Here is a 12274-nt window from a genome sequence, read left to right as displayed (position 1 = left end):
GGTGATCAAGATGTGTATACAATCACATATACATAAGTAGCTGCGCAAAGGGGCACACGTTTGTGCAGTGCCACAATTACGTGGCACAACGTAATCAAGTCCTACTACCATGCAGATAGGATATTTTTAGACTGCGATCCACAATATTCTATTTTATGTAATAAAGTATATTATTTAAAAAATATATTCATTTCTTTAACATATATAGAATATTATTTAAACATATATTTTCTAAGTAATCTATTTCAGTGTAAAACACAGATAGTTCCATGCAGACTGATGTTTCCAAACCTTTATTTCTGACAATTATGATTTTATTTCGACAGTTAATGCAATTATGACATTTAGGACTATAATATTAAATCAATAATAAAACATATAATACAGAAGTGTGGGCTGATTATAGATTTTTAATCTGTTGAACTTGAAAAGTTTGAAAAGATTTGGTGATTTTTAATCATTTGAGCTGTCGCCATTAATGCAACTTTTTAGATTACTTTATTTTGAATGTATCATATCATTTGAATAAGTTGTCATGAAATGAACCGTATGAGATCAGTTGAACTGACGGTCTGGTGGTCAGGTGGACCGGAGAGAACCCCGTCGTCTCGTCCTGAGTCTCTGTCTCCCCCTCCTGTCCTCAGCACCAGCCTGCCTTTTCCTCTATTATTTTCCACTCAGCTTCTCGCAGTTTAAAATGGCGGCGTTGAGCAGCGCCGAGTCTCCACCGCCCGTCTTCAACGGAGACGCCACGGAGCGGGAGCCGGGAAGGGAGAGCGGCCTGGAGGAGCTGGGCCCAGGTTTGGACTCTTCGTGCTCCTCGGGGATTCCCGGAGGTCCGCAGGAGGAAGAGGTAAGCGCTGCATCGGCGGCGGGGGCAGCGAGACTTAGCTTGCTCCGAACGGAGCTAATTGGATGGAAGCGTTCAGGAAACACCGGCTGGAACGCACACCGGGGGAGGGTGTGGGAGACGGCGGAAGGGGATGCAACGCTGGTTGCGGGACCATGAACCCAACTTCGACGGTCCATTTTAGTCCCTTTCAGGCTTTTTTTTGAGCAGGAAGATGCAGCAGGAGAGGAGGTTTTATTTGAAGGAGCCTGTGTTTATTTGGGGCCTGTTTTCTTCCAATCGCTGCTTGCTTGCTTTCCCAAGCTCACTGCAGCACCTCCAGTCTGGTGCCAAGAAAACGAGCACCTACCACCGTTGTTGCAACATATATACGCAATTAGTGCGCTTTGTACATTGTGCGAGTAAAGTTTGATTTTATACATATGAACTCTGGCTTTGCACCCCGGAGGACCGATGATGGGGATGATGATGTTCATAATGATGAGGGAGATGAAGCTGAAATCGTGCTTCTGGTATTTGTGGTTGGCAGCATTTGCTGCGTTCCAAAAACAATTGTTTTCCCCTACTCTAGCCTTCCTATCCCAGCTGACACAGAAATACACTGTTTACCAGGCCTGCGCTCATCACTTGCACTGCAAATACCGTGATACATGGAAGTACACCATGGATGCACCCTATTTCATAATAAAATCTATGAAGTATAGCATTCTATTTCATTATCCTAATTTCCCTGTCCCAACTCTGTCCTAGTTATTTTTTTTTTAGAAACTCTCAAAAGTTGTCTGAGTGCTCTGAAGCTCAATCCATTCCAAAATCACTGGTCCTGCATGAACAAAAAAAATTTTAAGCAACAAAATCACTGGAACTCAAAATTCTCACAACCATAAAATCAGCTACTTATTAAAAAAATGAGAACTCTCCAGCTGTCCCTCACCATATTATGTTTGCAAACTAGAGGTGAGGAGACCTCATGTAGGGGTTGGTGACTACTACTGCCCACTTAAAGCTGAATACCTGAAACCCTGATAAGTGCCTATTTAATAGTTCAAACAGCAAATATATCTTGAAATGCATTAATACATTTCAATACATTTAATGCATTATGCACTGTCGAAACTGTCTTGGCACAATTTCAGAAGCTAATGTCTCCAGTCTTCCTCATTTCCACACTTTGGGGTGTGGAAATGTCAGTGCCAAGGGACATGAATGATGCTTCTGAATTGACTGCTTTATAAAACCCTAGCCAATAACATATCAAATAGTGTTGTTTCTTGGTATTTCAGCTTTCTAAGTCACATTTTCTTTGGAGTATCTTTGGAATACCTTCTATGTGTATAGCTGGGTCTTCATAAAACTTATTATCTCTGTCCGTCCTCCAGGAAGTTAATTTATGTGAACATATAGGTTGAATTACTTTTAAGTAGCATATGAATATGAAGTTTGTGCAAGACAATGTCAGCTGGAAATCATGTCAAAGCAAGTATGTGGATATATTGTTGAATTATTTGTTGCAGAGTACAGGTGTAATGTTGACTGTAACATGTGGGACCCTAAACCTGCATTTTCCCATTCACACACACAAACACTTTAAAACCAAAGTGGGGTTTTCTCAAATCTTCACTTTGGTCTGAGTTTCTACAATTATTTTTTGCTGATATAAAATAGAATATTTATATAAATAAAAGGCAAAAACCCCCAAAAAACATGAAAATGTGTTAATTTTTCCAGATATCCGTCTACGTGTGGACTAGGGCTTAGATATGATGTACAAAAGAATTTGGGTGAATTTTTTTTCACAAATTATTTGGAGATTCAATCCACAGAAAAGTCAGTGAATTAGGACTGTAACGATTCTTCAAATGATTCGAGTACCTCCATTATTAAAATTCCCCAAGGCAAATGATCTGCCGCGAAACTTTGTTAAATGCTTTTTTACTATTTGGTGCCATGTATTCCGGTAAGATAATTATTTGTGTTGCGCAATGCCCTGACTTCCACCAAGGAATTGTTGATTAACATTGACTGGCATTGTGCATGGTGTACTATAGCCTTTCTCCCTTTGCTGCTGCCTGGTGGTCGCTGTGTGTGGTGGATACAGGTGGAGTGGAGATAGACTGATCACAGCAGGCTGCGCTCCAGCTCTGTAGCTGATGTTTAGCCTAAGTGTTTGTTTACAGGTGAACCAGAAACTAGATTTCCTACCATCCTGGTCACAACAAATGTGTGGCAGAGCGCACCGTGGTGCGCAGATAGCTGGCAAATGTTTTTCTGTGTGTGATAAAGACATCAAAGATCGGTTGCTCACACGGACACAAAAAATATAAAAGTTTGTGCAAAGTGAGAGTTTATCTGTTAAATTGACTGAAAATTAATGTTATTAGGGATGTACAGATAAATGTGGGCTGCTATTATATGAGGGGATTTTCCTGCCATAATCCAAGAGCACACATTTTCAGTCTGAAAACAGGATTTCATGTCTTTTGTTCTCAAAACTTTTAATACTTTTGCTTACATTTTCATTTTGAAAGCAGAACTTGATGTCTTTCTTCCCAAAACTTCTAAGAATTATACTCAAAACTTTTCGCACTCACACTTAGTCTCTCCTTGGACTCTGATTGCTTACAAAACATGGAACTGTCTCTTGGCACAATCGCCTGGCAACCTCTCAGCCAATCGAATTAAAGTATTGTACTGGGTGCATTTGTTTCCTTCTAGCGGGTGTGCCTGTGTGTCTACTATCGATTGTAGCAACCTGCACCACCCACTGGATGTAGGGGGAAACAACGACGTCAGCTTTCTGCTCTGTAGTACACTAAACAGCCACCAGCAGTGTGCTATTGATTACTAACAGCCTTTTGATCTTAGGCACGATTTTGTTCACCCAACAAAAGGCAGGATCTTGGGCCTGATTGTAGGGTAAGAACATGGTATATTTATGACAAAAATACCATGAGGCACAAAAACTATTAGCTTACAACTTAAAAGAAAAAACAACAATTAAAATATGCAATTTATAAAATAAAAGACCCTAAAACCAAATAAATTCTGTTTATTTAGAGCAGTGTTTCCCAAAATTTTTCAGGCTGAAAACCCATTTAGTCACGGATCACCTAACCTGAAGTTGCCCCAGCGATAGCACATCTTTAATATATGATGCAAGCTGAAATGAAAATATTAGTCTCTTTAGTCACTTATTGTTGTTGTCTTTGTTTATGAGAAGAGTGGTGCTGTTTGGTAAATGTGAATGGCCACGAAAAAACCATTAACAGCTCTGCTTTGGCATTTTGAGTTATTTACATATTGTGAAAGTGTCTGAGCTTTCTGATTATATCAAACACATGGAAATAAAAAAGAAGTTGTTCCTTACTACCAAGTGTTGTGTGCATTAATAACATTTAGGGTTATTTGTGATTTAGAAGCACAATTAAAGAAAAATAGGCTTGAGTTGCTTTAACAGAAACAAAAAAAAAATCATTTTCTGCACCATTAAGTATAAAAATAATTATTAATAAAATAAATAATTCGAAGGAGAGCGGGGGGGGGGGTCGGACTGGAGATGCTAGGGGGGTCTAGCGTATCGCTGGAAGGGGGCAAAAAGGAGTCCATACATATTTCCCAGTCCATACATTCAACATTCAATGTGTATTTACAAGAAATAAAAATGAAAAATCTGGGTGAGGCAAAATTTTTCAATTTCTTTTGTGTTACAAACGTAATAGCTACAAACTACTTATAGTTAGTATTTTTGACTGCAAAAATAGAACATTTTGCTTGTCATCTTCATAAAGAGACCAACCTTTTGCATGTACTCCAAATTGTTCAAGAATAGCAGCTGATTTAATTTGGGTATACCTTTTCAGGCGTTTTTGGTGATTTAGGGGGCGAGGGTTAAGGGGTTAAATAAAAATAACAATAGCTGTTGACCTTGTAAGCAGAGCATCATTCATTTCCAAACAAAGTCACAAAAAACAAAGAACAGTTCTGACTAACTGGAGCAATTCCTACCGCTAACCATTCAAAGCAATCCAATCCCTAGTGAACGACACATCAACACTCTCAGCAGCTATGATTTAGCATCCTCTGATCATAAAAGTAGTCCTGGAGTTGTTTTCTTTCCTATGGTATCTGCAGCTTTTCTTTTGAGTAATCTGGATTTAAGCCAGTTTTCCATCATTATTTTTTAACACAATCCTTTGGTAAGCTTGCTGTAGCGTTGCACTTTGAGCTCACATCACGGCAAATAAACGGTTGTTTATATGCAGTACCTTGCGGATCAATAGGGGGCGTCTGCGGACCACCAGTGGTCCGGGAACCACAGTTTGAGATTTAGAGGAAATTCAACATGCTTTTTTAAAGTTTTATGAAGACCCATATTGGAATCAGAATTCCTTTTAATGTCATTGTGCATGAATAAAGCACAATGAAATTAGTAGATTAAAGATTAAAAACAGTAGAAACTGTTTTTAATCTGTTTGTCCTTGACTTTATTGCCTGAAACGCCTCCCTGAGGGCAGGAGTTTGTAGAGGTGGTGGCTAGGGTGTGAGGGGTCCTTGATGATGCTGCGGGCTCTCTGGAGGCAGCGGGTCCTGTGCATCTCCTCCAGAGATGAAAGAGGGCAGCCAATCAGTCTCTGGGCAGTGTGTATGACCCTCTGGAGCTGCTGGAAAACCAAAGTGAGATACCATGACTCAACACCAACTCCACAGAGCAGGGATAGAAGGACACCAAGAGCTCAGTTCTCCGAGAATCCTCAGGAAGTACGGTTTTCTTTAGGACTGAAGTGGAGTTAACTTTTCACGTCAGGTCTTCACTGATCTAGGTGCCAAGGAACCTGAAATTTGGCACCATCTCCACCCTCTCCCTATTTATAATGATGTGCTGAATGTCTGGTTTACACATCCTATGGTCGACAATTGTTCCATGTCCATTCTGTATGTGGTCTCATCTCCTCCAGAGATGTGCCCTACCACCATGGTATCATCAGCAAACTTTATGATGGTATTATTTATGTGCTACAGTCATGGGTGTAGAGAGTGTAGAGTTGGGGGCTTAGCATACAGCCTTGTGGGGCTTACCACACACTCAGTGCTGAGGACAGGTGGGATCCTACTCTCACCCTCTGTCAGGAAGTCCATGATCCAGCAGCAGATGTTGTGGGGGAGACCCAGGTCCCCCAGTTTCCTCACTAGTCTCCTCAGAACGATGGTGTTAAAAGCCAAGCTGAAGTCCAGGAAGAACAGCCTCACATAGCTCCTTTGCTGTTCCACATGTCTCAATGTGGTGTGCTGCGCTGTAGGATGGTATCCTCTGTAGACCGGTTGGTTCTGTGTGCAAACTGGTGGGGGTCAAGTTTGGCTGACAGATGAGAAGTGATGTGACTCCGAAAAAGTTTCTCGAAGCGCTTCCAGTGAAGCGTCGCCAGAGATTTCGGTGGTGTTGCTGGATCTGAAGTTGGTGATGTGCTGGACCCCTTGCAACATCTGCCTGCTGTTGTTGCTGCTGAATTCCTCCTCAATCCTCTGTTTGTATTTCACCTTGGCCTTTCTGATGCCTCTCTTCTGAGAGGCTCGGGTTCAGCTGTCCAGGTCCCTGTATCCAGGTCTGAAAGCGCTATTTCTCTCTCTTAGCAGTTCCTTGGCCTCCTTGTTCATCCAGGGCTTCTGGTTGGGAAACATCCGGATATGCCTGTCCACTGTGACGGTGTTAACACAGTGATGGATGTAGCCAAGTACTGCTGAGATGAATACCTCTAGGTGCTGATGCCAGTAAAAGTCCCAGTCTGTGGTTGCTAGACAGTCCTTGCAGTTGCTGAGAGGTACTGTCAAGCCAAGATTTCACAGTTCTTCACAGTGCTCTCTTTTTCACTGGTTGGTATGCTGGAATAAGAAGCAGTGATATGTGATAAATGGGGGAGTTGAGTGGTCCCGTATACATTCTTGATGTTGGAGTAGACTTTGTCCTGCTGGAGTAGGCTTTGTTCAGCGTCTTAACTCCCTAACTGGCACATTTAATATGCCACACATATAGTGTCAATTTACCAAATGTGACTGACAATCAAACTTGAGCCTGTCAACTGAATATCTAAGTTTGCAATTTAAATAGCTATTTCTAATTCATAACCGAATAAAACACCAGGCCAAACAAATTCCCCTCAGAATGGCATGGACCCCTTGCAGTGTGATGCCCCATTTCCCTGCTGGAGGGCAAAAAGCTGTTGGCTGACGATAACTACTATTGGTTTTAGCTGTCAAGTTATCAATATAATGCGCAAAGTCCTAAATGTAAGCCTGATTTTATATTAAAGAAAAATGAATGCGGTGCTTTGCTACCAATTGTCAACACTATAATTAGATAACAAGCTCAGAAAAAAGTTTTGATTCAGAAAAAAATAGGGAGGGAGGAAAGTAGTTCAGTTATTAATGTTTGACTTTGACAACCATAACAAGTAGATGTCATGTTTCATTTGTGATTTGGTTCAATTAAAAAATTAAAAAGTACAGTAAAGTAGGTGGTTAAATTAGCTAATCAACCACCACAGTGTTAGATTAGATAATAGCAGTGGCAGCAAAATAAACATTAAGCCTAAAAACAAAAAAACTGCAATGGACTGAATGTTCTGTTCTTAGTTGAGTGTTTTTTGATGTTGAATCCTGAAAGACATAGTGACTTCGTTGTCAGTTGCTATAGCAATGAGTCTGTGTGTGGCATGGCTGACAGAGCGTGAGAAAAAGGTGGCTGTGAGTTGTTCTTCAATGGTTTTTATGCATTGTTTTTCCCTTTGCTGTGGGGCATAGCACTAAATTAATATCTACATCTCTAGGTTTCATTTAGTTAGTGGAATTTTAAAGTCTGGTATAATTCTCCCATCATATGGCATGACTCTATTTTCCTAATGACCAAAGAGAGAAAGGATAGGTTCGATTGTGGGAACTCTCGTCCTATCAGTGTCCTCATCCAAAATTAGAAAACATTTACACACATCCTTTTCAAAAGAATTTAAAATATTCTCACAGATATAATTGATTTAGATCAGACTAGATTCATCAAACAGAGACAAACGCAAGATAACATTTGTAGAACTTTACATAAAAGATCATATAAATAAAAGTAAAATTTAGATCGTGCTTATGAATCTTGATGCCGGAACTACTTTTGACCGCGTTAACTGGGAATTTTTAGATAAAGTTCTGGGTCAATTTGGGTTTCATCAATCATTTATCACAGTCATTCAAGAATTCTTTAAAAGCCCAAGAGCGATAATCAAATTTAATGGAGCCCTTTCTACATCTTTTGACCTAAGGAAAGGAGCATGTTGGGGATGTCAAATGAGCCTGCATTTTTGAAATATTTTAACTCAGTCAACATTGCTTAAAAATACTAATTCATCAAAGCTATATTGAGTATCCCATTGCTAAATATTGTTGTTAAAGTATACCAATCAGATTCGGGATTTGCAAACATCTCAAGATTGCATAAGGGTATCCAAGAGGTTAAAAGTCTAAACACAACTTATATTAAACAAAATTGGGGAGAGAAGTAAATCTTGTAACCGCTAATGGTATATAGCAGGGGTGTCAAACTCCAGTCCTCAAAGGCTGCTGTGCTGCAGTTTTTAGATGTGCCACAGTTACAAAACACTGGAATGAAATGGCTTAATTACCTCCTTCTTGTGCAGATAAGTTCTCCAGAGCCTCGCTAATGACCTAATTATTCTATTCAGGTGTAGTGCAGCAGAGGCACATCTAAAAGTTGCAGGACAGTGGTCCTCCAGGACTGGAGTTTGACACCTGTGGTATATAGTTTCAGCAATGTGCAAACCAGTGGAAAATCAGTTGTTCAAATACATGGAGACGTTTTGACTGGAAAACCTTTAATTTATAATTTATAACTACTGCTCAAACTTAACATTATTCAGTCTAGTCCTGTTGTTGGAGGAACTCTAGAGTCTAGGGAGTAAAGCATTTTCATTTCTTTTGGTCATTGATTGATTCAACATTTTTGGACAAACATTCACATAGAGATGAAAGTAATGTTAGGCATGCAAATTTATTTTAAGTGGAATGAGGTTTTGCTGGGATTTTTGCATTCAGTGGACTTGGACTCATGGTCTCAATGCTTGTGCTTATTTCATATCTTAAGTTTAGCAGCCTGAAAAGCTATCACAAGTAAATGGTTAAGCACAAAAGTTCCATCCCTGGATCAGATTTCAAAATACTTCATAAATCTGGGTATCAGTTATTCAAGGTATCAGTAATATCATTCTGACTTGTCAGAATGTTAAATGAAGATATGTGAAATAGAAAAGCCATCTAGTTTGAAAAAATGTTCAAGACATCTCTAATTCTTTTCTTAAAATAATTTTTTTAACTTATCAAAGATCCAGTTATAGCTATCTCTAAGTTAGTTTTACTTAGACATTTCATTTTCTCTAGTTGAAGTGTGTATGTCTTATATCTAAAAGTACATTTAAGATATTTTTAATGTGGTGAAGCCGATTTTGTGTGTATTTTATGCTATACAACCCGGGCGTGGTGTCAAGAAGGGAATTAGTACTTAGTAGAACAAGATGACGCAATTTTCGTGTTGCAACTATCCCACTGAGAGCCAATTTCACTTTGGATCAAGTATGGTAAAATGGGGCCTAAAATTGAACCTTGAGGTACTCTATAATTTAGGGGTGCTGTCACAGAGGAACACAGATCAAGAGGAATAAAAAAAACTTTTTCTGTCTTTCAAATATGATGAGAACCAATCTAAAACTGTACCCTTAAGACCAACACAGTGCTTTAATCGAAATAAAAGGATGTTGTGGTCAATGGTAACGTACGCTGCACTTAAGTCTAATAACAATAAAACCGCAATGTCCCCTGAATCAACCGATAGATCATTAAATACTCAAAGCAAGGCAGTTTCTATACTGTGTCCACATTTAAAACCGGATTGGAATTTCTCAGATATATCATGATCTGTTAGAAAAGACTGGAGCTGAGTAAAGCTCTCTAAAACTTTTGATAAAAACTGTAGTTTAGAAATAGGTGTAAAATTAGCAAGAATACTGTGGTCTAAGTTCGGTTTTTTAATGAGTGGATGTTCCACAGCATGTTTAGAAGCAGTTGGGACACGTCCAGTCGAAAGAGAGATATTTATCAAGGTGAGGATATATGGCCCAATGACAGGAAAAATATCTTTAAATAAGCAAGCAGGGAGACAGTCCAATTTGTTGGCCGCAGATGTTTAACTACAGTGGACAAATGGGACAAAGAAACTGGCTCAAACTGTTCAAAGCTAGCATCACCTAGAGGTGTTTCCTGGGGATTCAACACAGGCAGAATAGTAAAGCCCCTAAGCCAGGGGTGTCGAACTCCAGTCCTCAAGGGCCCGTGTCCTGCAACTTTTAGATGTGCCTCTGCTGCACCACACCTAAATAGAATAATTAGGTCATTAAGGCTCTAGAGAATTGATCTACACAAGAAGGAGGTAATTAAGCTATTTCATTCCAGTGTTTTGTACCTGTGGCACATCTAAAAACTGCAGGACAGCGGCCCTTGAGGACTGGAATTTGACACCTGGGCCCTAAGTGCTGAAATTTTGTCAGTGAAAAATGTTAAGAATTTATTACAAAGATCAACAGAAGCTGTAAAAGCAGTTTGAGGGTTAATAACTTTATCTAAGACTTTAAAAAGAACTTGAGGTCTATGTTTGTTTGAGGAAACCAGAACAACCAAGTATTTTGATTTTTCATATTTTACAGTATTCTTATAATTAAGTAAACAATTTTTCAGAATGTCAAAAGAAACCTGCAATGTATCCTTTTTCCACCACCTCTCAGCTCGCCTGCAGTCTCGCTTGAGAGCGCGGGTAGTTCAATTGAACCACAGCTCAGAAAATCTATTTTTCTTCATGGTTGTAAGAGGAGCTATAGAGTTCAAAGTGTTTGTGCACAAGTTATTAAATTGGGTAATGAGGTCATCGACATCAAAATTGCTGCTGATGTGTGACACAGGTGGTAACATATCACCAGTTCCTGCTGAGAGCTGAGAGGTGGTTGACGAGGTAATCCTACGAGAAGTAATAGATCTTGTACATTTTTTACCACAGTGGTTGAAATGGCGATAGAGAACAGAACAGGTAAATGATCTGAAATACAAGTTTGACAGATTTCATTGATATTTAAACAAAAGCCATGAGATAACACATGGAATAGAGTTGGGCACTAGCCGCTTGTCCATCACAGGACAAACAGATGGAAGATAAAAAACATTCTCAGACATTAGAGCCTAAGTAACCATATATTTGGTTTGGAAGCAGGAGAAATCAAGCATGCATAGAAAATAAATGCTTAATGCACTCCCCTCCCATCCCCCTTCCAAAAAACATATAAAAATTAATTCTCTGTGACAAAACTTAGGTTTGGCCACAAACAGAACCATAACATTATATCGTGTAGCAGCTCCCCAGCAGTTGAATTAATCAGCCAGTCTCGACGGGTGAATTTGGCGTTTTTATTTTTCTTTTACGGGTGATTCAGAATCACCACAGTCACCTCAATCACCACAGTCACTGTGAAAACTAAAACATATACAAATATTAGAATACAAACATAAACTTACAATACAAACAACAAAACAAAACGTACCTCGCTGTTTTCACTGGGGAACACTAAGTGTTGATTTCTTCATGTCAAACAGCTTGACAGTTAAAGTCATTGATTGACACAACGATTCTACCAGCCTTTATAGGGCTTGCCCTCATTAGTTACAGCAGCCCGTGAGGTACATACACAACCCCAAAACATTACAAAGTGTAAATACCATTAAACAAAACAAACTAAAAAAAACCAACAAAAATGCCAATCAAAACAGACAAACATCCATAAACAATCTGTGACATTCTTAATTAAAAAAATTCACTTTGAATAATTTACAATAAATAGTCTACAAATATAAATTATTTGGGCAATTTATTTTAAATAGTTCACTATCCATTACACATAGATCAACAGGTAATATACTCCGTTAGAATACAGCATCCTTGTCTGAACTAATCCACAGATATTTTACAGCATTTGAAGGTCTTTCTAAATAGGATGCCTTTCTGCATTTTCAAAACTGTGGTTGAAACATCAACATTTGCCAGAAAATAAAAGACTGAGAACCCAGGTTTTAATGTAATAAGTTCCATAGAGTTTGTTTGTTGTGCTATTGTTTTTATTTTGTGCACCATAACTGTCTTCTCTATTTTCACCACCTAACCCTGATGCTCCCCTTAGAACTGGTTCACCTTCCAATATTCTGCCATAAAATGACGTAGGAAGATGGGAGTAGAGTGGTTGGACGGCTTTAGCACTTGCTAATCTTAGGCCTATATGGTTTACAGTGCTTGGTTGTGACCAGTGAACATCTGTGATGGCTGTGAATAAGTGA

At 39.2% G+C, this 12274-nt stretch overlaps 1 protein-coding gene across 2 annotated transcripts in view; it reads left to right on the top strand.

Moving 5' to 3' along the window:
- The first annotated feature begins 545 nt into the window (after nucleotides 1-545).
- Nucleotides 546-12274, top strand: part of braf (B-Raf proto-oncogene, serine/threonine kinase) — a 51479-nt gene continuing 39750 nt past the window's right edge. Inside the window, exon 1 of one of the 2 annotated variants that reach the window (XM_032588840.1) lies at nucleotides 546-853. In XM_032588840.1, coding sequence (XP_032444731.1) covers nucleotides 698-853 — 156 coding nt within the window. In that variant the 5' untranslated portion in view covers nucleotides 546-697. The remainder of the gene's footprint in view (nucleotides 854-12274) is intronic. The other variant, XM_032588839.1, reaches the window with a different exon arrangement.

Source organism: Xiphophorus hellerii, chromosome 17 (assembly GCF_003331165.1).
Source record: "Xiphophorus hellerii strain 12219 chromosome 17, Xiphophorus_hellerii-4.1, whole genome shotgun sequence".
Lineage (NCBI taxonomy): Eukaryota > Metazoa > Chordata > Actinopteri > Cyprinodontiformes > Poeciliidae > Xiphophorus > Xiphophorus hellerii.
This window is presented reverse-complemented; position numbering and strand designations above follow the sequence as displayed.